We start from the raw sequence: 27,357 nt of genomic DNA on the forward strand, positions 1-27,357 counted from the left end.
GGGGTACTGTGTTACACCATGATTAAAGGGTCGGGGCAGCATGCTCGTTATGTTCTTAATAAGATTTGTAAGTGGCTATAACCATTAGTGTTTATTTTCAATGTTAAGTTCTGTAAGTTTGTAGTGGACCCCCCTCCAAAAAACACTTTTCTGTACAGCTCAAATCCCCAGTTGTGATCACAGCAGTGTAAACTGGGGTCAAGTCTGCAGGATTTATGATGTCATGAAAGTTGACGCTGGTTTGGGTCCCACGACTGTCACTATTTCCCCAAATGCTTGTAAGATTTCCTTTGGTCAATGAAAGTCTTTTTGCTTAGCCTTGATGACCAAGAAATTGTAAAATGTACTGTAACAGGCACATGCCTCCTTTTTTGTGGAAAACCAATAAGAGAGAAATTAAGCAGGGTTAGGGGACAGACATCAAAATCATGAGAATGATGAATTGAAGCTTTTTGCAACAGCTCCCACCAACCCTGAGTCCATGACTGGCTATGTGTATAGCAGGCGAAAACATTTAGAGAGTGCAAGGTTGGAGAAATCTGCTCTAAATGAAGGGGGCTCAGGGGCAAATGATGAGCATTGGGTGCCATAAAATTCACATCCTGATCCTGTGTTTTGCTCCTGTGGAACAGCAAATCATAGTGCCTAGTGCAGGCTCCCACTTCATGAAGAAATGTATTTGCTTGCTATGGGGAGGGACAACTTCTCAGTCTCCACAGCAGCAACATCAAGAGCTGTGCATTTAAAAAGAGCAGCATCCTAAGATTTATACGGATAGCATTAACCGAGAGCTGGCAAAAACTTTAAAGGAAATTTTAGGATGCAAAGAGAGTTGATTTTTGCATGCTGGTAATACTTCAACAAACAGAAGCTCTGCCCGTATTTACATAGCCTCCTTTTTTGCCATTTAAATCAGTGGTTCTTCATTCCAGAAGGAAGATCTCCAGTAAGAGTGTTACCCTTCTAAGGTTCACTTTCATTCTGCTGTGCTTCTTTTTCCAATGCAAAATGACAAACTGGAGATTTTTGGCATCAAAACCTATGGTGGCATGTGTGTTTGATGCTAGGTATGAAAATTTGATGAGCTTCTAGTTTCTTCTAAATTTGAGGTCCTTTCTTCACTTCTGGAATGGAAAGAATGTGGTGTTTGAAGCCTCCAGGATGTTGAGCTCTAATAATGAAATCTTACGATAAGATTTGATGGGAAGGTTGGAGAGTGGAGCTCCATAGAGACTGAAGTGCATCCAAATTCATCTCACCATCATAGTACAGTGGTACCTCGGGTTATAGACGATTCAGGTTACAGACTCTGCTAACCCAGAAATAGTACCTCAGGTTAAGAACTTTGCTGCATGATGAGAACAGAAATCGTGCAGCGGAGTGGCAGGAGCAGGAGGTCCCATTAGCTAAAGTGGTACCTCAGGTTAGAACAGTTTCAGGTTAAGAAAAGACCTCCAGAACGAATTGAGTTCTTAACCTGAGGTACCATTGTAGTTCTTAATGGAGTTCTTAACCTGAGGTACCATTGTTCCAATATCAACCAGAAATTTTGGCTTTGGCACTGATTCTGACAAATAACGTTCATCCGGAAAAGGGAGGAGATGGATCTTGAATGAGTACAAGCTACAGATCAGAGATCAATAAAAAGTCGCCAACTCAGTTGAGAGGTCATATTTCAAAACTCTATAGCAGCCCACAACTGTGGGCTAAAAGTCTGTGCTCCTCATTGTCTACAAAGGTCTTTTAAAACTCCGGGGATCTTCATTCCTAATGAATGTATTTTACAGTTAAATAAGATCAATGTAACTTTGTGAATAGTTATCATGGACAACTTGGATTTGCCCCTTCCTCCACTCCCAAGTTTGAACATATGGCATTTCAATGGTACTCATTTGTACTTGGAGAGGGGAAGAATAAAGATCTTTTTGTACAAACGCTTAAAAGGTGGAAAGTTCAATTGTTTTAAGTTTTGTTTGCTTCCTTGTATTGCTTCCTGTAAGATTTGCTCTGTGACCAACCAGGAAGGCAAGTGCTGCTAATTAGATACTGGGACTGCAGCGCCCTCTGCTGGTAATAATAAATAATTTTTATTCTACCTCAGACGTTCTGGGAAATACGGTAAATTTGCAACGCGGCCATTCTCCACACACAAGGACCATCTGGCTGACCCAGTAGCACAGGCAACATCTGGAAGTGGTGCAAGCCCTGCCCTCCCCCACTTCTCAAGACCAAAACCAGCCCTCCGTTCAATGATTTGGTAACTGTACATATCGACCACAAAATTTATTAAATATAACTAGGCAAAAGGCACAACAAACTGCATTATTCAAGTATTTGCATAGATGCACAGAGATCATATTGTAAACCTGCGAGACATAAAATGGTGACGCATGATGCAGAGCCTCTACCATAATAATTAATAATAATAATTAATAAACACTGAGTGCATCCCTGTGTGTGTTTACTTGGAAGTAGGTCCCCCTGAATTCACAAGGCCTTACTCCTTAGTAAGTGAGCATAGGACTGCAACCACAATGTTCTTCTCCCAATCTATCCTTTCAACATACACACGAAAGTACAAAACGATTTCCGATGCACTCATCAACCTTGTTTGAAACGGGTGCCAGTTCCCAAACCTGAACGGTGTCTATTTAAAAACTCCTTGTAAGGAAGAGGTTCAGCAAAACTGGTCTATCTCCATGGGGCAACATCTGCATGCCACCATCTCTCTACCCTGCCATCTCTTGTAGCACCCAAGGAAACTTTACCTTCATACTACAGCAGGTGAGGATGGAGGGCCTACAGCCACATTTCGGCAGCATTAGGAAGGGGAAAGCAGAGTGCTGATCTCTTTGCTGTGGAGCTTTTAAAAGTAAGCCCGGATTGACATTTGGCAATGCCTTGAGGAAGATAACCTTCCAGCTCCGAATAATTTCCCCCCCTTGAAATTGTAGCGAGTTGTTCTTCGAAGTATTCTGAGATGGCATAAGCCAAGACCTTGCAAAGCCAATGGCTTCAGGGAGGTACTAAGTTAGCAGAACAAATCTGTTTTGCCTTCACCTGTGACAGTTCTGAACGGAAGATTACTGATCCCACTATGCTAAGAGTGCCTGAAACTTAACCTGAAAAGACAGAGACCAGGATAGATGCTGTTATGTTTTCTGAGACGCACACCTTCTGTCTTGAAATGGCTGCCGGCATGTGTTTAAAGCACACTAGTATGTGTACAGCCATTCATGTGGGATATTTGAAACTAGACCAAAAATGTTTTGGAGCGTTAATTGTATTTCCAGTGACCGTTCTTTGTGGCACCAGTTCTGTGCTAGAACTGGAAGAACGTAATGAGCACAACCTGAGGATTTGGGGAAGAATGCAGTGCTCAAAACCACTTGTGCATTGTTATTGATAATGCAGCAGACAGCATAAACCGCTTATTCTGTAACATGAGAGCAATGTAGGTACATGCATAGTTAAGATACCACTTGATTATTGCACTGTGCACAACTTGGGAAAATTTCTAGGAAACCTTGTTTTGCATACTCAAGCTGAGTTTTGGACTGTTGAAATAGTTTTTTGGGGCCATGGGGCTACAATTGTTTTGGCTCATCTAGAAAGACAACAACCAAGCCTAAAGGGCCTTTTTTTAAAAGAAACAAAACCGAAAACACCAGTTTGTACTGCTGCCAAAAAAAAAACCAGAAAGTCTCTGCGTAAACAGCACCTAGACCCATTTCTAAGACTGGCTATGGCAGTTTTGATTCAAGTTTCCTAACAATTCATGGTAATAGACAAAACAGTTCCTTATTTTTAGCACCAGCATATTTGCAAAGCCAACTGAAAAAATATCACCGGTTCAACAAAAGCACCAAAAACACCTAAAACCTGAGAAAACATTCATAAAGCTTCAGACTGGGAACAATGTTGTAGCTGCATATTTGGAAGTTGAGGTTATTTATGCACTATGGTATCCTGTTACAGTATTAAAATAGCTGGGGTTTAATCAGCTACCCAATGGTAAAAGCACCATGAGTTAATTCTTCTATTTAGCCAGCTGAACTGTGTTAAGACACCCAATTAGGTGCCTACAGGTGAACTGGAATATAGAGGCTAGAAAGAAGGCACACAGCCTATGATTTTGTTGAATCAAGTGAGATGCAGCAAACCACTGTAGTAATAGGAAAAGAGTCTTAGGATTATAGCACCTGTAGTACCTTGTCCGAGGGCTTGATCACATTGTAAATTTGCCATTGGTAATCCATTTTACACCAGCCCCAAATTGGAAAGATGCAAAGGGAATTCCAATTACACTGAGATTTAACCAAGGGTTATTTCCAAATTACTCAATGTTGGTTTCGATCAGCCTTCTCAAGCCTGGCGCGCCCAGGATGTTTTGGACCCAAACAACCCTAGTTAGGGGTTGATAGGAGTTGTAGTCCGAAACATCGGGGGCACCAGGTTGGGGAAGGCTGGCTTGTATTAATTTAGGGCTATGGTATTCAACCCTTCCCACCAGCTATAGGCTTCAAAGCCTTAGCTTGATAGTGTTGAGTGTAAACTCTCAACCAAGATTATCACATCAGGAGAGGATAAGTATCCTCAGGTAAATTAGTGGCACCAATTTCCTGAGTGAGCAAGCCCAATCCAAATGAAACAGAAATAGACAAAAACTAAGCTGAGTGTACTTGATTATATGAACAAGATGTAGCATGCAAAAACAGATAACTAACTGCAGTTAATTGTAGGAAACCCTTAAAATGCCTTGCTAATATTTGGTTGATTGGTAGAGTACATTTCTTTTAGGTTGTCATGGGAACAGTGTGCCGCCACACAAAACCCGCCTTGCATTCTGTGCGGCTGGGCAGAACCTATAATTAAGATGCCACATGCAAACAGGATGGAGTAGACTTTAAAGGTTGATGGCGGTTGAGAGCAGAGGAAGGACTCATCATAGTTATGCCACCAACACTTTCAAACCTTGAACGTAATGACCAGAAAAGCTTTGGGCTAAGGTGACGGTGTAAGAGGGCAAAGGTAAATCACTGAACCCTGGGAGATTCCTTAAAAGAGGGAATAAATATAGTCAGTATGTAGCAAAATTCCACAAGATCGGACTACGTCTCCATACAGTACTTTGGAGGAGATGAGGTCATCACAGGGGCACCACAACACTCTCTTCCCCATAGGATTGTCTGTGGTTGTAACAAAGCTGAGAAGAATGTGGTGGCTCAGTGTTGACTAAAATACATTTGTCTTCTGTTGAGGCGATAATGAATTGCTGGGAGAAATAGAGGCTTCTCCCACTTCCGTTCCAGCACATTGCATATTGCACTATAACACACCAGTGCTATTTTAAACAAGTAACTCCTGTAATGAACAAATATCCAAAAGGCAAAGCAGGTCACATTAACCTTGGTATGCATGGATAGAATCCCCACTGACGTCCAAGGGTGTGTCATCGACATGTGCCAAGGTTGCTAGAACCGGACCTGAAATTGGTCTCGGCTAGCCATACAAGTCTGGGGGGTGGGAAGGAAGTTGAGATTTGCACATGCCCAGCATGTCTTCTTCCTGGAAACAAAGCCCGTGGGAAACCCCAGGTCAATGAAGGAAGAACCGGTGTGGAGTTCAGAGTTGCAAGATGACCTTCAATGTCTAAACTTCAGGGTATTCACAGCTTCAGCATTCTTCAAGACTGAATTCTAGGAAAGGGAAAATGATTGTGAGTATTTGTTCAATGGATGGTAATTTAGGTAAGAGAAGCAAGAGAAGAACAGTACCTCTAAAATGGAAATACTTCAGTCTCTTGTAACTGTTCTCACTTCACAGTTAAAGACGGACTCTTTATGTGTTTATTCAGAAATAAGGCCCATTCAATGTAATAGGACAGTCATCCCCTAACTTGGCCCTCCAGCTGTTTTGGGACAACAACTCCCATCATCCCTAGCTAACAGGACCAGTGGTCAGGAATGATGGGAACTGTAGTCCCAAAACAGCTGGCGGGCCAAGTCTGTAATAGGACTTGCTGCTAACTATAGGATCTCAGCTTTAATTATATATACAGTGGTACCTCGGTTTACGAACTTAATCTGTTCCGGAAGTCCGTTCTTAAACCAAAGCCATTCTTAAACTGAGGCACGTTTTCCTTAATGAGGCCTCCCACTGCCGGTGCCCTTCCACTGTTCGGCTTCCGTTCTTAGACCAAGGAAAAGTTCGCTAACCGGAACAGTACTTCTGGTTTTGTGGAGTTCGTATACTGAGTTCATAAACAGGGCTGTTCTTAAACCAAGGTGCCACTGTAGTTCTGTGTTACAAGCTGGTGGCTGTAGAAGGAGAGGATAGAGGAAGCCTACTCACATTGGATTCTTCTTTCTAAAGCACCCACCCAAAAAACCTATTTGTAAATGCCTTTGTATATGATAGAAGCAGTCAAATGTAGCTGCTCCCTGCCCCTCAAAGAAAAATGGAGCTGGCCCAGACTGACAATCCCCAACATCTCATCGTCAGCTGACAAGGCCACAGATTGAAGACTTGACACTGAACACGGTGGAGTTCTGGTCTGAAGTATATTGCTACATAGCCCTTGGGCAATAATAGCACCTGCTGTCCTTTATATGCCTCACCTCCTGACGTATTCTCGTATTCCTTACAGCACTGTAGGGGGGTGGTACGGCTGCATTCATCCTGGGCAACCCAGCTCTGTTGCTGGCAGGAACTGGATTAGCAGGAAGAGCTTTCTGAGGTGGTCGTGGTCTGGAAGAATCCTGGGACAAGAAAGTAAGATCTAGCAGGGATCTTCTTTTTAAAAAACAACAACCTTCCAACTATCCAGTTGCCAGGATGGGCAAAACTCTATGTTGTCTCTATTCCCTGCTTTATGATCTACGGAAATGTTCGGCACCAGGAAAATAGAGCAGTGCATTTTTATTCTTCAGAAATGCATGTAATAAGGCAAAAGTCCGGATTTCCTTTTCAGAAAAGAAAAATATGGCCTTAATTCATTTGCATGTGAAAACACATGCAAAAGTTTGGGGCTGAGCTCATATGAAGCACAGCCGACTGGCAATAGGATGTATGCCAATTCTTGTGTTTTTTCAGTGTTGATACGCACAGTTGGTGGGGAGGGGCAATACCTGTCCTGCTTCTACCAAATGCATTTTTCCACGCTGAAGCAGAATTAACTAAAGTTTTATTAGCCCTCATTTACTAATACGTACCAATAGTAAAGGGACGCGGGTGGTGCTGTGGGTTAAACCACAGAGCCTAGGACTTGCCGATCAGAAGGTCGGCGGTTCGAATCCCCACAACGGGGTGAGCTCCCGTTGCTCAGTCCCTGCTCCTGCTAACCTAGCAGTTCGAAAGCACGTCAAAGTGCAAGTAGATAAATAGGTACCACTCTGGCGGGAAGGTAAACAGTGTTTCCGTGCGCTGCTCTGGTTTGCCAGAAGCGGCTTAGTCATGCTGGCCACATGACCCGGAAGTTGTACGCCGGCTCCCTCGGCCAATAAAGCGAGATGAGCACCGCAACCCCAGAGTCGGTCACGACTGGACTTAATGGTCAGGGGTCACTTTACCTTTACCTTACCAATAGTAAGGCCAAAACCAGCTCTTAGGCACCATTAACTCACATATTCACTCTATTTTTAGCAAGCTGTGGGAACAAGTTATTTCCACGGGTGTAAAGATATCAATCCGTATAAAAATACTCACCTGAGAAACAATGACTTTTGGTGCTGGTGGCGCTGGCCTGCTTGGAGGAGTTCGCTTGGGGAAATTATTTGCCTCACTCTGATACCCGAGAAAGGGAGGTTTCTTTGTGTTAGCTGGGAGAGCAGGTGGTGGTGGTGGTGGTGGTGGTTGCGCATGAATTTTGAGCTCTGGAGGTGGTTCACAATAGAGCACTTCAGGCTTTGCAGGGATATTCTGTATGCCAATTGCCTGCATGGAATCACACAAAGAGCAAGTGATCTTTCTAAAATCACTCCTGCATTGACATTGTCTAGGTTTACTCCTGCTGAGACCTTCAAATGACCCAATATGAATAGATTTATTAACCAACCACAGAATCTCAGTGCTGCTTACAAACACCATGCATTTAAAGCATCCTCCAGGAATCCTGGAAACTATAGTACGTTAAGGGTGCTGGGAATTGTAGCCCTCTGGTGGGTAAACTGTAGTGCCCAGGAATTTTTAGTGTGCGTGTGTGTTCTTTAAAAGTACACAAAGTCCTGGTCCCATATATATTTTGTTCCTTGAGCACTCCTTGTGGTTATTTATGAATTTTTGCCATTTCTTTCCCACTACTTGGCTCCATTAAAGCCCTTAGGGTGAGTTACATCTAATATAAACAATAAAAATGAATTCTTTAAAACATTGACATTAATACATTCATGCTGGATCAAATGCTTGCAGGCAATCATTTACCATGAGAAAAGGTGCTCACAAGAGCCCAAAGAGATTCCCTAGACAATCACTTTCATCTTGTGTCTCTAGGATGTAGCAAGAGAAGCAGCTTTGTAGTTCCAGCATATTGATTGATTGATTGATTGATTGATTGACTGATTGATTGACTGGATCATGTGTTTTATAACGCATGGGAATTATCAGCTTGGATCAATACTGGGTTAGCAATACAGTGGTACCTTGGTTCTCGAACTTTATCCATTCTAGGAATCTGTTTGACTCCCAGAACTGTTCAAAAACCAAGGTGCAGCTTCCAATTGGCTGTAGGAGCTTCCTGCACTGAAGCAGAAGCCATGTCGGATGTTTGGTTTCCGAAAAACATTTCCAAACTGGAACACTTACTTCCAGGTTTGCGGAGCCAATTTGTTTGTCAACTAAGCTGTTTGAGAACCAAGGTTCTACTGTATAGAGAAGATCAGGTGTTATTCAACATGGCAGCTGTAAGTAGTTTCAGCTTTCAGGTACCTTTCTCTGTTCCTGAGGGGTTTTCAGCTTGAAGGCTGGGTTGGCATGCCCAGTCGCACCACTCTGAATGGGAGGAGAGGTACTGCTTGGGGAAAACAACAGGAAACAAATATTACAAGGAAGCTGCCTCTCATGGTATATATGTATTTAACCATTTCATGTAGCTGAGTCAGAATCATGTATCAAAAACAACAAACCCAAATAATCTAATTTAGGATAGAATGGGAGCGAGACTGAGATGTCTGGCTCCCATTCTATCCTAATTTAGATTATTGGAACAACGTCTTTGCAAGAGGCCAATATATATTGTAAGTTGATTTGAGTTTATTTTTTGTAAGTTAAAAAAGGAGACTAATAAGTGAATATAATTATAAATAATAATAATAATAATAATAATAATAATAATAATAATAATAATCTGGCCAACTCAGCTGCAATAATCCAGGCTCGTTTACGGGCAGTGAGTACTGTTGATAAACTAAATTTTGCAGCAGGAAGTCTCTGCATGATGAAGACTAAATGGGCTAAATGTCTGAGGTGGGAAGTAATTGGAATTTCATAAAAGAAGAAAGGAACTAGTTTAAACATCTTCCCTTTTCAGTATATATATCTTTGTTGTTGCATGTGCAAGAAATACATTTGTTTATCAGTATATCTGTATCCTGGCCTTTCTCCAAGGTGCATGGTGCGCAAGGCAGTTTGCACATGCAATCCCAGACTTCTTTATCCCGGCATCAGAAATGGAAACACATCTGTTACTGTCATACTATAAATATTCACCTGAACTGCTGCATTTTCTTTGGAGGAATGAAAGCATGCTTTAGTGGCACAAGCCTGGCTCTCCATTTATAGCAGCAAAAAGCAACTCCAATTGCAATCAAAAGCAAGATGGAAAGGACTCCTATTATGATTGGGAAAGGACCTGACAGGGGGAGAAAATAGACATATCAATATTGTTATAAGTCCTCCTTTCACATCGTTTCCACCCCCACCCCAGACCATGGTGACCAGTGTGTGGAAGAGAGAATTTCAGTAAGTTCTACTTATGTCATAATGTTGCCCAGGAATTTGCCATGCCCAGATGCCAGATGCCACAATTCAAGGTAGGTTAGGAGTTACAGGACCACAGACAGCTCCAAGAGAGCAACTTGCCCCAACTAGGTTGAGCGCAGACCCAGGCTTTACACCTCTACTCCCATACCACCTCTTCCAGGCTCTACCCCCTTGTGGATTATTAAAGGGCCAACCCTTTGGCCTGAAGGTGAGCACTCCTCCTCATTCCATAGCCTCATGCCAGGTGTGTGCTCCCTGCACTGCTGGATGGGTAAGGTACTGTAGGGTGCATTTGGTTCCTACAGATTCAGGGAAAGGTGCCTGTGAGGGTCTCAGCTCTGGCCCTACAAGCCCTGGTGACTTGGGAGCTTGTTCTATTGGCTCCTGTCTGTCAGCCTTAGACTCCCAATCTCCAGCAGCTGGTCTAGCTCCTTAGCGGGAGTCTCTGGGCCATAGCTCAGTGGTACAGCATGTGCCTTGCAAACAGAAGGTTCCAGGTTCAATCCCTGGCATCTCCAGGTAGATCTGGGACAGACTTCTTCCTCACATCCTGGATAGCTGCTGCTGGTCTGTGTAGCGGACCAGCAGCAACTATCCAGGATGTGAGGCCCCAGATGCTGTTGGACTACAATTCCCATCATCCATAGCTAGCAAGGATGATGGTAGTTATAGTCCAAGAACATATGAGGACCCAAGGTTAAGAAAGGTTAGACAATACTGTGCCAGATGGACCAAAGTTCTGACTCATTATAAGGCAGTTTTCTATAGCTGCTGGAATCTGGAGTTATGACAAAAACGCCACCTGCCAAATTCCATCGCCCATTCAGCAATATAGGTACAGGTTCCCTTGCCCTCTATTGTATCTAGTTACCTTAATTACCTCCCACCCCCTTCAGATTTCCTTAATTCCCCCAAATAACATGAGTCACACCCACTTTTTTGAGGCATGGGCCCACTGTCCAGGCTTCCTCCATTCCCAGGTTTATTGCAAAATGGAGGTGCCCATCCACTGAAACAATGGCAGTTCTGGTTGTTGTTGCAAATCTGCAGAGAGAACAATGAGGAAATTTGACATTACCCTTTCCTTGTTAGCAGAAACATCACACACTATGATCATTCCAATCCAAAAGCACAGCAGGGTGGATTTGTAAGGAGCGCTTGCACCTTCTGTTGACAACTGTCAGGGCTCAACAACACTACATCTATATGAAGAATGTCTCATCTCCCCCACCCCCACCCCCCAAAAGTCATGTCTAATACCACCCAGCCTTCCTAAAAATTGCAATAGAAATTCCTATCATTTCTACCAACCAAGTTCCAATGGATATGTTTTCACCCTTCAAAAGTATACTGGGATATATGCACATTCCCGAAATGGGACCAAACTGACTTTCCACTATTTTTAACCTCCCAGCAAATGTTTCCCGTAACATTGTCTGGCCATGATGGGTGTGGATAGCTTCTTCTCAAAAACTGCAACGTGGCTTAAGAACAGCTAGCACATCCAACACATAGTATCCAAGGTCTACATAACACTCAACAATCCCCCTATGCCAAACAAATCCATGAAGACCTCAATTTGACATATATTTTTGAAAGCCCATCCATAAATGCATGCAGTTGTACAGGAAGCCATTCTAGCAGGCCACAGCGCAGAGTAGCTAACATGGTACCCTCCAGATGTTCTGGAATAACACTAGCTATGGAGGAGGACTCAGTTTTCAGTGGATTTATAAACAATTTTTAATTTTTTTGAGGCGGGCCAGGGTCTGAACCAGTTGAGCTTTGCTCATATCAGTTTGTCTATTTATGTGGGGATTATGTTCTGAGGCACTGCATGCATCAGTGAAATCACATATATTTCCTCCTACAGATAAAAATAAAAATCACCAGTTGAATGGGCAAGTAGCACAGAATGTCGTATTAAGAAGGCAGAAACCAAGATACCTACTCCATGGCCATTGCACTTCTTCCCACAGTCTCCAGTGTCAAAGAAGGAGGTGTTTCTACAGCGCCCCTCAAAGCAAATCTGTAGGAGGAAGACAGGCATTCAGGATAAAACTGAATCAGTACTATGAAATGTATTCCTAGGCCGGGAGATAATCAAAGCTGCATCCATTGCTTCACCCCACAGATAATACTGCTGCTCTTGGTAGCTGCTGGAGTGGTGGAACAAACAGAAGTCAAAAGGTGGTGGAAGAATGGCAAAAGCCAATTATTATTGTTCTGTGGTTTGCCTCCACAGCTTGCTGATCTGCTGACATGAGGTTGAACAAGAAATATTTTGCTTTCACAGATCTGTAGTGTTCCATCCAATATTTGATGTGGTGGAGCTGGTGAAACGCAAACCAGCCTCAAGCCTCACAGCATTCCCTTGTATTGAGCACAGTTCTCAGAAGGATACAAGGGATCAAATTTGGGGGTTGGGAACATTCCCTCCCACATGGAGCTGCTTTCCAACAAGCACATGACAATGAGTACACTCATTGTCATGGACTAGTTGAATGGCAGGAGGCACAAGCTGGGGAACCCCCAAGGGAAGAAGACTCAGAGCCAGGGAGAGTGGTGGTGGGACAACAATGGGTGGTCCAAGGGAGAAGAGGGAACGGATTGGCAGGAGGAAGCATCAGAAGCTGAAGTGGCAACAGGATTTAGTGAGCAGAAAGAGCATGGGGCAGAGAGCAGTCCAGAATCAGGGGCAGAAGAGGAAGGGGGGCATGGGACAGAGATGAAGTAGGCTGCTGAAGCCAGGGAGTCAGCAGCTCCTACTATGACCAGCTCCCTGTCTTTCCTGGTCTCCCAGAACATGCAGAGAAATTAGGAGGACAGAGCAATGAGAGACAAGACAACAGAGCCTTAGGCTGCTGGGGGAAAGAAGTTGAAGAGGAACCTTACAGAGCAGTGGGAAGGTGGTGACCTTCAGTCCTCGCAACTGCCTCACTGGGGCAAGACCTACTGGGAAGAGTTGCTGTGATCACTAGGCCTGTGCTGTTTTGGTTTCTTTGAATAAAGAGCTAACTAACTTCACTGGCACTGGAATTTTTATTCTGACCTACTCCTGGCTCTGGTTCCTGACACTCATTTCTGAAGAGAGTTCCACTTCTTGTTGTTTTCTTTTTCAAAGCTGTATCAAACCTCTGAAACAGTGGCGCCACTCAGTGCAGTGCTTTGAAAATGAAACAAACTGAGCTCTCTTCATAGCGCACAGTTGGAAAAGGTGCCAGAGCATTGTAGGCAACCTGCACTTACATGACTGTCACCACACTTTGTTCCTGCCATCACAAGGCCCGGGTCTAACATGTCACCTTCGTCTTCATTTCGGTATACATGAGTCCCACGACAGAATATGTTCCTTCCGTCTAACGTGATAGTCGTGTCAATTGCAACGGCATTGGACTCCAAGGGCTTGGAAGCAGAGCTTTGGCACTGTATCTTGCCACACTTAGCATCTCTGGAAAGTGAAAATAGTGCATGAGAACCTGAGCATTCTGGCTAAAGTGTCAGCTTTTCTTCACATTCAAGAAACGATCATTTCCATCCTACAAAAAGAGCAAATCTGAGACACAGAACTCTCTATGGGACCAGGAGCTAACGTTCCTTAGCCACAACTAATGGTGTGTTTGCATCAACTTTCCCCTGGATATATCTTGGGATCACCCTCAAAGGAGTCAATGCTTAGAGTTAGGCTTGGTTTTGAGAAATAAAGTTTCTCATCAGAGTTTCTCATGAGGGATCACCTAAGCCTCCTCCTTAAAAGATTGGTGGCAACCCATAAATAAGTAGTACCTGAGGTGGCCAGCTGGGCCTCTTTTCTAAGTAGCAGATTTGTTCACAAATGAGCACCTCACTCAGTTCATGTCACACAGTAGGTGGGGAAGGGGGGGCTTACAAGTCACGCTGCTTTTCTTTTCAGATGCAAACCACACACTCAGAAAAGCCAGCGGAAGGATATTTTGAAAAAGTGTGACCCAAAAGAATGGTTCATGTTCACATGGCATGAACATTCACTAAAATATTCAATATAAGCAACTGAATATTGCTAACAAAATTCCTAAGAAACCAGAAGTCATCTTCAGCCAGTTACAATAGAAAACTGGTTATTTTTAACCTGTAAGGACACCAATGCCACCCAGAATAGTTGGATCTGCTTTCTACCTTAAGTTGCACTTCCTGTATCGGCCATTGATATCCTTCCCACAGTTCCCATAGGAATCGCCAGCAGCATTAACCCTCTCAAAGCAGATGTCAGGTGCTGGCCTTGCTCCTGCATGGAAGAGATTCATGTAACTGCTTTCTGTGGAAGATAGTAGCTTACCCAAATCTGCCAACCACCGACTTTCTACCATGGCAGTAGATGTGAACTCTCTACTGTCGTGAAGAGCAAAAAAACCAACAGCAACACTAAGAAACCGAGGCATACGAGATAAGTTATCAGTATCAGTCCCCCTGTGGCTAGGGATAGCATAGCATTTCTCAAACTTGGGTCTCCAACTGTTGTGGAACTACTACTCCCATCATCCCTGACCACTTGTCCTGCTGGCTAGGCATGATAGGAGTTGTAGTCCAATAACAGCTGAGGACCCAAGTTTGAGAAAAACTGGCTAGCATGACAGCGGATTGCTACAAACAGTGGAAATGTAAGATATGTGTAATGTGCTCCACACGTAGCTTACAAAGCAAATTTTCTTGGTATGTGGAATCATGAGAATTCCATACTCCTTCTAAAGAAGCATTTTTTTATTCCACATGGTTGTGAAGAAAGTTCAAAAAGCTATCCCCCGCCATTCAAAATATCATAGGCAAGAAATAGAAATGGAACACCCTCCCATCAGATGTCCAAGAGATAAACAACTACCTGACATTCAGAAGACATCTGAAGGCAGCCCTGTTCAGGGAAGTTTTTAATGTGTGACATTTTAGTGTATTTTTGGTCTTTGTTGGAAGCCGCCCAGAGTGGCTGGGGAAACCCAGCCAGATGGGTGGGGTACAAATAATTTATTATTATTATTATTATTATTATTATTATTATTATTTATTGGAACGTGGGGACCAAGATTAAAATGTTTGCTAAAACCATGTTTATTTAAAAGGCAATGTCTTCCATAATTTTCAGAGACCAGAAGATTCAATATTTGACAATCTGGATAGAAAATTACTGGTAGAGTAAAAGGAATGGTTTTCCTCGTTCCATTTGGTTGGGCTGCTACCAGCCGCAATAAAGGTATGGACCCAATAGGTTGATCATATTCAACTGCTGACAGGGTTGTGTAGCAGAAGGGGTATTAGCATATGCAATTTCCATTGAACCTACTGCACTGTGATAGGAGAAGTTGCTCCTGCTAAAATTCATTCTACTTACCTATTAAGAGCACACAAGTCACGGTTGCATCTGGTCACAGCAGACTCAATGGATGTAAAGTCCATTCCCCAATCTATCATTTTCCCTGCTCCTCTGTCCTAATACAGCTCCATCCCTCAAGCTCAGGATATCAGCAGGGGAACAATTTGCTCCTTCCCTTCAATAGACCCCATGCTGTTTGAAAAGCCCCCCACCCCATTTAGTCACATGCCCTTCCTTACCATATCCCCAGAGCTGCAAGCACTGCTGTTCGTACGTGAGGCACATTCCGCTGTAGCAATACGCCCTGCCACTCGCACAAGGAGTGCCATCCAGTTGGTAGAAGTTTGCAGGGCAGAACGGGGATTTGCCTGTACAGTATTCTGGCAGGTCACAAGGTCTGGCTTGTTCCCGGCAGAGAGTCCCCGGTGAAATCAACTAAAGAAAGAGGAAACAATTAAAAGACTTGCTCCAGGGTAAAACTCAGGTAAGCACACCTGGTGACTTAAGTGAACAGGTTCATCTTTTGGCCTGTTTCCCCCCCACATCTTCTAAAATGTTCATGATTTTATAGAATACCAGTCTGAATAGGTATGCATTGGTGTAGCTATTCCATCAATCCGGCAATCCCTCAGCCTTGTGGGCACACTGTATTGGTCAGCAGCAGCAGTGACAGAAGGGTGGCTTCTGGTCATTGCTACAGCCTTGTTTGTCCTTAATGACATAGGTTCGATCCCCAACATCTCCATTTTTTAAAAGATCTCACTTTACCAGCAGTGCTGGTACAGACCACTGAGGAGCTTCTGTTACTAGCCAGAGTAGACAGCACCAGGTTAGATGGGAAGGGCAGGGAGCAGCCTATGTCTGTATTCTGCACAGGGCCTGGAATATATTGCTGGCACAACATAAAGTTTCAATGCAAAGACAGGGTGGAAGAGAAGTATCCGTGCTCACACAAAAACACAATGAATCTTGTGTGCAGAACTCTGAAGGACTAACAGCTGCTCCTCACCATCCTCAGGGCTATGGCGACTGCTTTAAAGTGCGGTGATTGTCAGCCTTGTTCTGGCTGTAGGCAGCTGACACCATGTAGAGCAGGTGTAGGGAACCTTTGGCATTCCAGATGCTGATGGATTCCAACTCCCATCATCCCTGGCCACTGGCCATGCTGGCTGTGGCTGATGGGAGTTGTAGTTCAGCAACATCTGGAAGACAAAGGATTCCCTGAAACTGATGGAGAGGATTAAAATGTTGCAGTTGTCTGCAAAAGATGGAACTTGCTTGGAGAACGACTGGACCTGATAAATTGGCCACAAACAGAGCCAACATGTGCAGTGGTGATGATGATGATGATGATGATGTGCTGCCCATCTGACTGGGTTGCACCAGGCACCTGATTCTAATGGAAGTCGGCATTTGGAGAGGAGCATGGAAGCAGTTAACATACCAAGACTATTTTAACTACACTTGCCTAGGAAAACTGAGACGTAAAATGAGACACAGGCATCTGCACCCCACCCGAGCCTACTGCTACAGATTTATCAGCCGGTTGGCTAGCAAAGGAATTCAGCTTTGGGTAGTGTAAAGCAGAACAGAAAGCTATTAAGCGAGATACAAGGCAGTTTAATCCCCCTGGAAAACAGCCTTTGTGTGCCTAAGTACATGTTTTGTCTCCCTAGCATTGAGGCGCCCGCAGTGCAGAAAAAGAAATACCAATAACTGGTAATAGAATCGAGCAGGGAGGCCCCACACCAGCCAGTTGCCTGCTTTGAAAGACAAGCCATCCACTTGCAGTTGCTATATCCCATAATCACAAAGCGGCACCAGTATAAGCCAAAACAGCTGGCAGGCTGGGGGCTGGGGGCTGGGTCTGAGGAGTAGGTTTCCCACAAGACGAGAAAATAGGTGGCTCTTTCACAGTCTCGCCTAGGCACACAAACACCTGTCCAGCAGTAACAGAAGGCATTTCAAGAAAAATCCAGCCTGACGCTAGCAAAATACACTTGTCAAAACAAAAAAAATTCCTTCCAGTAGCACCTTAAGGACCAACTAAGTTAGTTCTTGGTATGAGCTTTCGTGTGCATGCACACTTCTTCAGATATCACTGTGTATCTGAAGAAGTGTGCATGCACACGAAAGCTCATACCAAGAACTAACTTAGTTGGTCTTTAAGGTGCTACTGGAAGGAATTTTTTTTGTTTTGACTATGGCAGACCAACACGGCTACCTATCTGTAAAATACACTTGTGGCATTGTCAAAAGCGGTTTGTGCATATTTAAATGACCAGGTCTCCCTGCGGTGACTGCAGAAGTGGGGCTTGATCACTTGGTTTGCTGTTTCTGTGTTTACTATAAGGAAAGCCACATATTTTAACCCCTGTGCCCAGTTTACTGTTGAAAGTGTTATGCATGTGTTCTTCCATTTAAAGTGGAGTACTATTTTGACCTGGGTTTCCTAAAAAAAGTGTGAATCTAACATGCAAACCAGCCCCAGACAGAACAAGGTCACAGTCTCCCTCCCTCTCCTTCTCAGTTATTGTCCTATAAACAGAAAAGCAAACCTTTATTTGTTGTGCTGTACAGAGAGGAACCAAGTAACCCCACCTTGCAGAGGTGACAGCAAGTTCCATGGGCACACTCAGCACCAGGCTTCAGAGAGCAATTAGAGGCATTGCAACAAGGATTATTACATTCCTAAGGGAGAGGGGGAAGAAACAAGACACGTGCTGTGTTTACAGGGCAGACAAAAAAACCACCAGGGAGCATTGGGCTGCTTTCCAGGGCAGGTTGTAAGGTTGTAACTGCATGTGCAGTTGGTCTTTAAACCACACACATAACAAATAACCTGGAGCGAGCTCCAAGCACATTTTCTAACTGTATCACTACCTCCATGATGTGCTTGGGAGCTGCCAGAATTATCGAACTGCAGCAATTCTCACATAAATTTGGATCAAAATGCTATCCTTATTATCATTGTCATTCATTTATTTCATTGCTGAATCACTTCCCATCTAGTCTAGTTTTGTGCTTTTGTCACAAGAAAAATTGTCTTCCAGATGCCACAAGACTCTTGGTTCTTTAGTTGCAAAGGGGATTTGGAATTACAAACAGCGCAGTAATCATTCTATGGGGGTGGGAGGGGGACAGAGGCAGAACTATTCCAGGTTTACAGAGAGTGTTTGTGTTGCTGATATGTCACTGTATCATAATTCCATTTTCTCTCTCTGCTTATGTTGCAGCCTATGTTTTAATTTTTAAAAGTTGTTGTAACATGGATAAGAGAAAGTCGTGCCAGTGACCCCTTCGATCATGAAATAAGTCCAACGAGAGTTACCTCTTCTTCTCCACAATCACACTCTTCCCCTTCCTCCAGGTAGCCGTTTCCGCATCTCTGTCCTCCGTATAAGGTCTTGGTATCTGGCATATTGTAAAGACACATCCCTCCACCAGACTGCAGGTACCTGTCCAGCTCCTTCATATTGCATCTGTTGAACACCCTGGGGAATGGGTCCCTGCAAGCAAGGAGGGCACATTGTTTTGAATGGATTGGGAAGTAATGCATTACACTGACACAAGAAAATATTTTGCTACTAGAAACCACCAGAGAACAATGCTTCCTTTCCCTATCGGTATATCATTACTGTGTCAAGTGAATGGCAGGCACAACAGAATTGCCCCTTTTGCATTTAAGCAGGAATCCGTCCTGTACCAAATATTCAGTGGGGGGGGGGAGTGCTGTTTCATTTTATCACTGAACTTTAAGTGCTAGACTGTTACAACTTTCCTGACCTTTGAGAGAGTGAAAAACATGGTGGGTAGATTTATATTTGGGCTCTTCCACTGTTCCACCTGTCTTGTTGCTTTCCCCCAGAAAAACTGGCTCTTTACCGCTGATTCGGAGCAAACACCAATCAGGTTTTCCGTGGATTGATGTTTGTTCTGATTCAGTGGGAAAGTGGCGGGGAAAACAGAAAACCACTTTGGCTCATGGCTAGAAGCACAGAAAGAAAGAAAAGGGAAGCAGAAAACTTCTCAGAAGTGTGGATGAGCCCTTGACCAAGTTATAATTCAGATTAAAGCTCCTTCCTCAAGTCAGTCGCAAATAAAGGAAAGCACTCTAATGCAACCCAGTTCGTAGCATGTTTTTACCAAACAATGAGAAGAGCCATCTCACCCTGTCGCAGCAGCCATGATGCAACCTCCATCTCTAGCACTGGCCGTACAGCAGCCAGCCGCATCGTGGCTCATGCCAAAGTTATGGCCCATCTCATGGGCCATGGTGGCAGCAACTCCAATGGCATTTTCAGAGTGATCCTGTCCAGGCAAGGAATCAAGGGTGAGAGTCAGTATACCATGCAGCACATTATGAACAGAAATATGTACTATCTGGCTCAGGAGATGGGCCTGTCCGTCAGAATGCCCAATGTAGCATGGGTGCAAGATGCTCTCCTCTTCCTCAGCTGTGCAACATTCCCAGGAAGAACTACCCTCAGACTCAAGCCAGATATCAGGAACGTGTGCCCCTCCAGTTGCTGTTGGGACTCCCAACTCCCATCATCTCAGCATATCCTGGACAGGGATGACAGGAGTTGGCAGGGCAACATCCTTGGGAAGGGGGCAAACTGGAGTGACCACCCCAGGCTCCACACTCTGATAGGTACTAGGTACCAACAATCCCGCTGCCTCCCATCCACCCAGCGAGACTCTTCGCCGCCTTCATTCCTATAGTGAGCCAGGGTGGGAGCAGAGGGCCTTGGTGGCACCAAAGTGGCAGAAAAAGCAGGGGAATGTAAACCAGGGGGACATAGGGGCAGCTGCTGCTGCAGCAGCAGAAGACAAAACAAGAAATGAGGTGGGGAAAGGGGTGCCACTGCCATCACAATTAAGAGGATGGGCAGCAGAAGCAGGGAGAAGATGAAGGAATTGTGGGTGGGGGGTGGGTGCATACAATGTCATTTGCCACAAGCCCTCTTAGGGATGCCCTGAGAACTGGAGTCCAACAGCACCTGGAAGATAACATGTGCCCCATATATGTTTTAAGCTAAGATCCCATGCATATCTGCTCAGAAATAAATTTCACCGTGCTCAAGAGTACTCCCAGGTAAGTGTACATAAAACTGCAATTCTAGTTTATTGGGACAACGATCACAGGAATCTGTGATAGGGTCACATGTGTCTCAAGGAGTGCTCTTGGGGCAAGGGGTAGTCTCCTGAATTACCACCAAGCAATGTTAACTTGTGACCTTGCATTCTCTGGATGGTGGTTTCATCAGGCACAAAACAATAGGGGAAGTATCCAGTGGAAGCGTGGGATGCTGTGCTGCTACTCATTTTGCCGGATCTTGTGCACAGCAACTTCCTGGAGGGTTGTGCTCTTTGTCAAGTTTAGGAAGCTTACCATATTCACTCCTCCAGACTGGTAGACAGAACACATGGCCATCAAGGGGGCCAAGCCAATTGTAGTACCGTGGAAGGACATCCCACTGAAACAGATTTGGAGAGATGTTGCAGAGAAGAGCTGCTTGTCAAACTGCCCAGTGTTCCATAGGAGTCTGTGCTGCCCTTTCTCCACTGCCATCACTGCAAGCAAACCTGGACAGGGCTGGGTGGCAGTGAGGTTAGGGCTGTGCAGTGCTCTGGTAGGGTCACCACATGCAGTAGGTGTTCCCACTCTGCCCTGATCTCACTACCACCCTGCTATACCCCAGCAACATTCCAATAAGCAGCAATGATCCCAGTAGTTCATTAAACACTGCAAACATTAAAGGATTCATACAAACCACAGCCTTTATGCATGCAGTTACATTTTAGAGGCAAATCTGGAAATTAAGCCTAAATTTGCAGCTTGCATTGCTTTCTCCAAAAATTACAAGTCAATATGAACCAATGCAAATCTTTTACAGAAGGGGTTGGCAAGACATGAAAGTTGTTGCAGGTATTTTTGAAACAGGATCTGCATTTGGTCCTTTATACCAGGGATGGGGGCACACATCTAAAGTGTGACTAGTATCTGAAAAAAGTTTTAGCAGGAATGATACATAAAGACCAAGCTGGCTTTCTCCCAGGCAGATATATGTCAAATAATATAAGGAACGCAATTGACATTTTGGAAAAATTACAAGTCAATATTAACACAAAAGCTGTTTTGATATTTATTGATGCAGAGAAAGCCTTTGACAATATCTCTTGGACTTTTATGAGGAAAAACGTGCAAGGGATGGGGGTGGGAGTAAGGTTCGGAAATGGTATAGGTGCGATTTATTCAGAACAAAAGGCAAAATTAATAGTGAATAATGAAGTTACAGAAGAAGTTAAGATAGAGAAAGGGACACGACAAGGCTGTCCAATTTCCCCTCTGCTTTTTATTTCAGTCCTGGAGGTTTTGCTGAACATGATTAGAAGGGACCAACAGATTCAGGGTATACAGGTCGGAGTTAAACATTACAAACTTAAAGCCTATGCAGATGACCTAGTATTGACATTACAGGAGCCAATCCCTAGTACTAAAAGAGCTTTGGAAATAATACAAGAAATTGGCCAGGTGGCAGGTTTTAAACTGAATAAATAAAAAACTATGGTTTTAGAGAAGAATCTAACACCGATCGAAAAGGAAAGGTTTCAGGGAGAAACAGGTTTAATATTGGTGAAAAAAGTTAAATACCTAGGGGTGAACATGACCTCTAAGAATGTTAATTTATTTAAAGATAATTATGAGAAGTGCTGGTCAGAAGTGAAAAAAGATATTGAAATCTGGACAAATTTGAAGCTTTCCTTACTGGGTAGAATTGCGGTTATTAAAATGAATGTATTGCCAAGAATGCTGTTTTTGTTTCAGACGTTACAAATTATTGACAAGATGGACTGTTTCAAGAGGTGGCAAAAAGAAATTTCTAGATTTGTCTGGCAGGGCAAAAAGCCCAGAATAAAATACAAAATTCTTACTGATGCAAAGGATAGAGGGGGGTTTGCCCTGCCGGACTTTAAGTTATATTATGAAGCAGCAGCTTTTTGCTGGCTGAAGGAATGGCTACTTCTTGAGAATACAGATATTCTGGATTTGGAAGGGTATGATAATGTTTTTGGATGGCATGCATATTTGTGGTATGGTAAGGATAAAGCACATAAGGCGTTTAAAAACCATATTGTCAGGAAAGCATTGTTTAATGTCTGGGTCAGATATAAAGATTTTTTGGAGAACAAAACCCCAAGATGGCTTTCACCTATGGAAGCAAAGGCCTTGAAAAAATCTAATATGGGATCGAATTGGCCAAAATATTGGGAAAGTTTGGAGCAGGAGGGGGACAAATTGAAACTGCAGAGTTATGAGAAACTTAAAGACAAGGTGCAGGATTGGTTACATTATTTTCAAGTAAGAGAGGCCTATAATTCGGATAGGAAAAATGGCTTCCAGGTGGAAAAATCAAAGTTAGAAACAGAATTGCTAGATCCCAGTGCTAAGATATTGTCGAGAATGTATAATCTGCTGTTGAAATTGAATACTGAGGATGAAACTGTCAAATCTGCTATGATAAAATGGGCACAAGATATTGGTCATAACATTATGTTTGCTGAGTGGGAACGGTTGTGGACCACCGGTATGAAATTTACGGCATGTAATGCCTTAAGAGAAAATATTATGAAAATGATTTACAGGTGGTACATGACCCCAGTCAAGCTCGCAAAAATTTTCCACTTGCCTGATAATAAATGTTGGAAATGTAAAGAAACTGAAGGAATATTCTTTCACCTTTGGTGGTCGTGCCCAAGGATTAAGGCGTACTGGGAAATGATATATAATGAACTGAAAAAGGTATTTAGGTATACCTTTTTGAATAAACCAGAGGCCTTTCTCCTGGGTATGGTCGGCCAATTGGTGTCAAAGAAGGACAGAACATTTTTAATGTATGCTGCAGCAGCAGCAAGAATACTCATTGCAAAGTACTGGAAGACGCAAGAATTGCCCACCTTGGAAGAATGGCAGATGCAAGTAATAGACTATATGGAATTGGCAGAAATGACCGGCAGAATCCGAGATCAAGGAGAAGAGCAGGTGGAAGAGGACTGGAAGAAGTTTAAAGCCTATCTACAAAAACATTGTAAAATTTATGAATGTTGAAGGCATTGAAAATGAAATGAAGGGGTTCTAGTGATTAAGATAAATAAGAGTATAAAGGGAGGGATAAAGGATGAAAATAAATAATGAATGAGCTTGCTGAACTAATTTTAAAGTGGAATACAAGAAAGGAAGGCGGGTGGAAGTAAGGAAAATAAGGTTTTGAAGGTTATTAAATTGAAAAAGAGTTTTTCTTTTTTCATGTTAAATTTTCTTTTTTATGTTTTTCTTTTTTGTGTGTGTTTTGTCTGTATTTTTGATGTTTGTTGTTTGTTGTTTTTGTGATTTTTGTTGATTGTTAATCTTTTGTTAAACTTAATATCATTTAAAAAAGAAAACTAAAGTGTGACTAGTATCAACACAGTTACATAGAACAGTACCAGTTCACATTTAGTAACTAGAGAACTCGGAGCAGCGGCCATATTATTCCTATAAAAACAACTTACGTGATTAGCTGGGCATTGTCGTGCTTTTTGTACATAAGCAGCTTACGCCTCCAAGCAAGAAAAGACCACAGGGTCGAATGTGGGTTCTCAGAGATGTCACACTTATTGTGGTCATTCCAAACCTCAAGCCCAACCAGAGCAACCCGTATGTTCAGAGATTTGTAAAACTAAGAGGTTGGAGAAAAGAAGAGCTGGAGTTAATCGCATGCCTCTGTTTCTACCATATTATAGCTCCAGTACACCCCATTCTTCCTTACCTAGCTTTCCTTGGGAAATAAATGTACATAAAACATGCAGCAAAAGTTGGAACTGAATTCTTTGTGATTCTTAGAGCTGTACTAGACATTACATGCAAACGCTCAGAATTTGCCACTGATTGCTTAAATATTTGGAAAAGCAGCTGGGAGGAGGCGGATGTAAAGAATAAAACAGCATAGGGTTAGGTTCTTAATCTTTTTACATGCCAATCATTTTTCTCCTTCAAATGTCCCCTGCAGTGGCTTTCCCCCATACAACAAATTTGTCCTCTGAAATACACATTTGTAATAATAATAATAATAATAATAATTGATACACCAAAAAAGCAAAAAACAAAACAAGAACACAAACAAAACAGTAATAAAGACAATATTAATTACAAATCAAGCAAGCAAAAAGTGCTCCTTAGACTGTGGACCTGACCTCCCGTCCATTCCTTATTTCATTTATATATTATTTGTTGCCAATGCACACTTTTATCTTAAATTAACTAATTATTGGTTTATCTTAAGTTTCATATCTTTCGTAAAGCTACTACTAAAATTATTCAAATACACATTTGGAACTTCACAGGAGAACAGCGACCTTGGGATGAAAGTTGGAATGATGGGAGGGATGAAAGTTAAGCACTCCTCCCCCTGCCATTTTTTTTTCAACAAATGAATCTTCCCAAACTCTTGTCTTATTTTTTAAAAAAGTAAATATTCACATATAAGCATGTAGTTAAGTCCTTAGCATTTGACATCTTTCTTTAAAAAAATAAAAGCCGTTTTCTCATAAAATGTAGCTATTTGGTCTCACCTTATCTACATAATTGGCAGCCTCCAGTAACTTATTTTTGGTTGCTTGAAGATCATAATTATGCTTCTGAAACTGGGGAGGGAAAAGCATTTCAGAATTATTCCATAAAATATCACTGCCATTCCTAACTCTGAAATTTATTCCTTTGAGATTCTGGCCCTGACTCACTTGGGGAGCTGCCTGTTTTTACTGCCCAACTACCAGGGATTTGAAACTCGCGTTTCAATTTATCCCACACACATTTACAAGCTTTAATAATTTCCTTGTACTCTGCGCTTCCAGAAAACACTTAAATAATTTTTTGAATTCTTTAGATAAAAAGTTCAGCATAGTCTTTATACAGTCAAGTTTTTGGAGTTTTTGTGAATTTCAGACACCACTGTAATAATCTCTAATTTCAGAAATGGAAAGGGTGAACAGCCCTTATGGAGGTACACAGCCCTTATGATGTGGCTTACTCAGCAACATCAGAATGACACCGAAATCAATACCAGCTCTTAGGACAGCAAAGCCTAGAAACTCTTCTGGTCACCCTGCCTGCCCTAGCAGAATTAGTGTCACCACTCACCCCTGACAGATTAGTGGGGCCAGTGGTGTAGCGTGGGGGTGCAGGGGGGGCCGGCCGCACGGGGCGCAACATCTGGGGGTTTGGGTTAGGGGGCGCAAATCCACGGGTTAGGGGGCGCAAATCCACGGGTTAGGGGGTGCAAATTACTTGCCTTGCCCCGGGTGCTGACAACCCATGCTACGCCACTGAGTGGGGCTCATGGAAGAACAGTCCAGATGGCATAGATGCTTATGGTTTCTTGCTGCAGCTGACTGCCCACTAACCAGTGTTGATTATTCCTCTGTATCAGGCTATTTGTAATTATAAAAAGAGCACAATCTCTCTGTCCTACATGACCGAACACAGTTGTAACATTATCCTGAAATGCCGCCTAGACGTTTTTGGCAGGATTAGTTGTATTCTCCTCATATGCACAGCATGCTATCTAGTAATCAGTGTTCTAATCCCTGTCCCTCAGGCTCTGCTGGTTGCACCACCCACACTAGCCTCGGGGCAACTTATCCCATCCAGATGTTTGCATAGCAACCTCCATAAATTGCCGTGCTGGTTTTTGCAGACCCTGCAGAGCAGATGTAGCTTCTGCTTTGCAGTGTCTGCAAAAAAACACTACCCAAAAACGGATGTGATGTGCATGTCCCTTAAAATATTGTCTGTTAACTGAACATAGGTTGCTTAATCCAAGCAACTACTATTTGAGGGTCTGTTTTGTGAAGTGGATTTTTCCCCCTTTTAGGGCGCGATTGGGGAAAAGGTTGCCTATTTTTCTATCTGATGTCTCCTTATGTATTTCTGTATTCACTTTGTCTAGTAAAAGGAGGGTGAGCAAACAACCAGAAAACCCAGAATGTTATTTTTCTCACACCACCTGCTCAGCTTCTCAGTGCCTGCCTCTCAATCACCTATTATAATATCACCAGGTGAAATGTTCTCCTTTGCCTGCACAATTTGAAATCAAACCACAATAGCATAGGCAGGGAGTTTTGCAGGTGTCAATGACCAGCTGATTAATAGTGCCTCTAGACCAGGGTTTCTTGAACTCAAGTCACCAGCTGTGGATGGACTACAACTCCCATCAACCTTGATCACTGGTCCTGCTAGCTAGGGATGATGGGATTTGTAGTCTAACCACAGCTGAGGACTCAACCTTGAGAAACACTGCTCTAAACCCTGCTTTTGACAGGCAGCCACATCCTTTCCTGCCTCACACTTGGCACCATATATGTAGGGCAGGGGGCCATGACTTGAGCAAGTGAGCAGACCTGCCGGGTCTACAAGTTAGATCAGTGGGCCAGAGGAACCCCACCACTTTCTAAGGGTGAGAAAAATGCAGTGGTTTGTCTACTCTGCTTGGAACAATTTGGCCCAAGTGGGATTGCAGTTTTGGTTGTAAAATCCAAATGGCACTAGTTGTGATTAACTAAACACAATTGTTATGCATGATATTTACGCACAGAGAATTCAGAGAGACAAACTCTAGCATAATGGAAGCCTTGTGTGTATGTGCATGTGTGCAGACACACACATATGTCACAACAGGGGGAATGTGCCCTTTACATCAATTGTAAAATTGCAAGTGGGAAAACAACAGTTATGAAGAGATCCAGTTATGCAGAGAGGATCAAGTTACCCCAACATAAATTATATGAGCAGCGATGAAATCTTAGGAGAAGAGTGTGCCAGGAAAAAAAGCCATTAAAATAAAAGATGCGTGAATGACCTAATGCTCTTGGGGATGGTTAACAAGACAAAGACCCAACTAGCTCCAGGTCACTGATTAGAAACAGATTCCAGGCACATGCAGACAGGATGTTTTTACATTTCTGTCAGTTGCTAACATACACAATATGAAATATAT

General features: G+C 43.1%; 1 protein-coding gene across 2 annotated transcripts in view; it reads right to left on the bottom strand.

Moving 5' to 3' along the window:
* Positions 1-2,152: 2,152 nt before the first annotated feature.
* ADAM19 (ADAM metallopeptidase domain 19) overlaps positions 2,153-27,357 on the bottom strand; it is a 53,703-nt gene continuing 28,498 nt past the window's right edge. The window contains exons 8-23 of one of the 2 annotated variants that reach the window (XM_081901009.1): positions 24,935-25,006; positions 23,876-24,042; positions 20,715-20,799; positions 19,491-19,630; positions 18,651-18,828; positions 17,921-18,010; positions 15,559-15,754; positions 14,134-14,242; positions 13,228-13,429; positions 11,930-12,007; positions 10,914-11,022; positions 9,706-9,847; positions 8,926-9,007; positions 7,708-7,935; positions 6,621-6,761; positions 2,153-5,699 (exon numbers count right to left, since the gene is read on the bottom strand). In XM_081901009.1, the coding sequence (XP_081757135.1) occupies positions 5,646-5,699; positions 6,621-6,761; positions 7,708-7,935; positions 8,926-9,007; positions 9,706-9,847; positions 10,914-11,022; positions 11,930-12,007; positions 13,228-13,429; positions 14,134-14,242; positions 15,559-15,754; positions 17,921-18,010; positions 18,651-18,828; positions 19,491-19,630; positions 20,715-20,799; positions 23,876-24,042; positions 24,935-25,006 (2,073 nt within the window). In that variant the 3' untranslated portion in view covers positions 2,153-5,645. Of the gene's footprint in view, positions 5,700-6,620; positions 6,762-7,707; positions 7,936-8,925; positions 9,011-9,705; positions 9,848-10,913; positions 11,023-11,929; positions 12,008-13,227; positions 13,430-14,133; positions 14,243-15,558; positions 15,755-17,920; positions 18,011-18,650; positions 18,829-19,490; positions 19,631-20,714; positions 20,800-23,875; positions 24,043-24,934; positions 25,007-27,357 lie in introns of both variants that reach the window. The other variant, XM_081901008.1, reaches the window with a different exon arrangement.

Source organism: Podarcis melisellensis (genome assembly GCF_964234715.1).
Source record: "Podarcis melisellensis genome assembly, chromosome: 2".
Lineage (NCBI taxonomy): Eukaryota > Metazoa > Chordata > Lepidosauria > Squamata > Lacertidae > Podarcis > Podarcis melisellensis.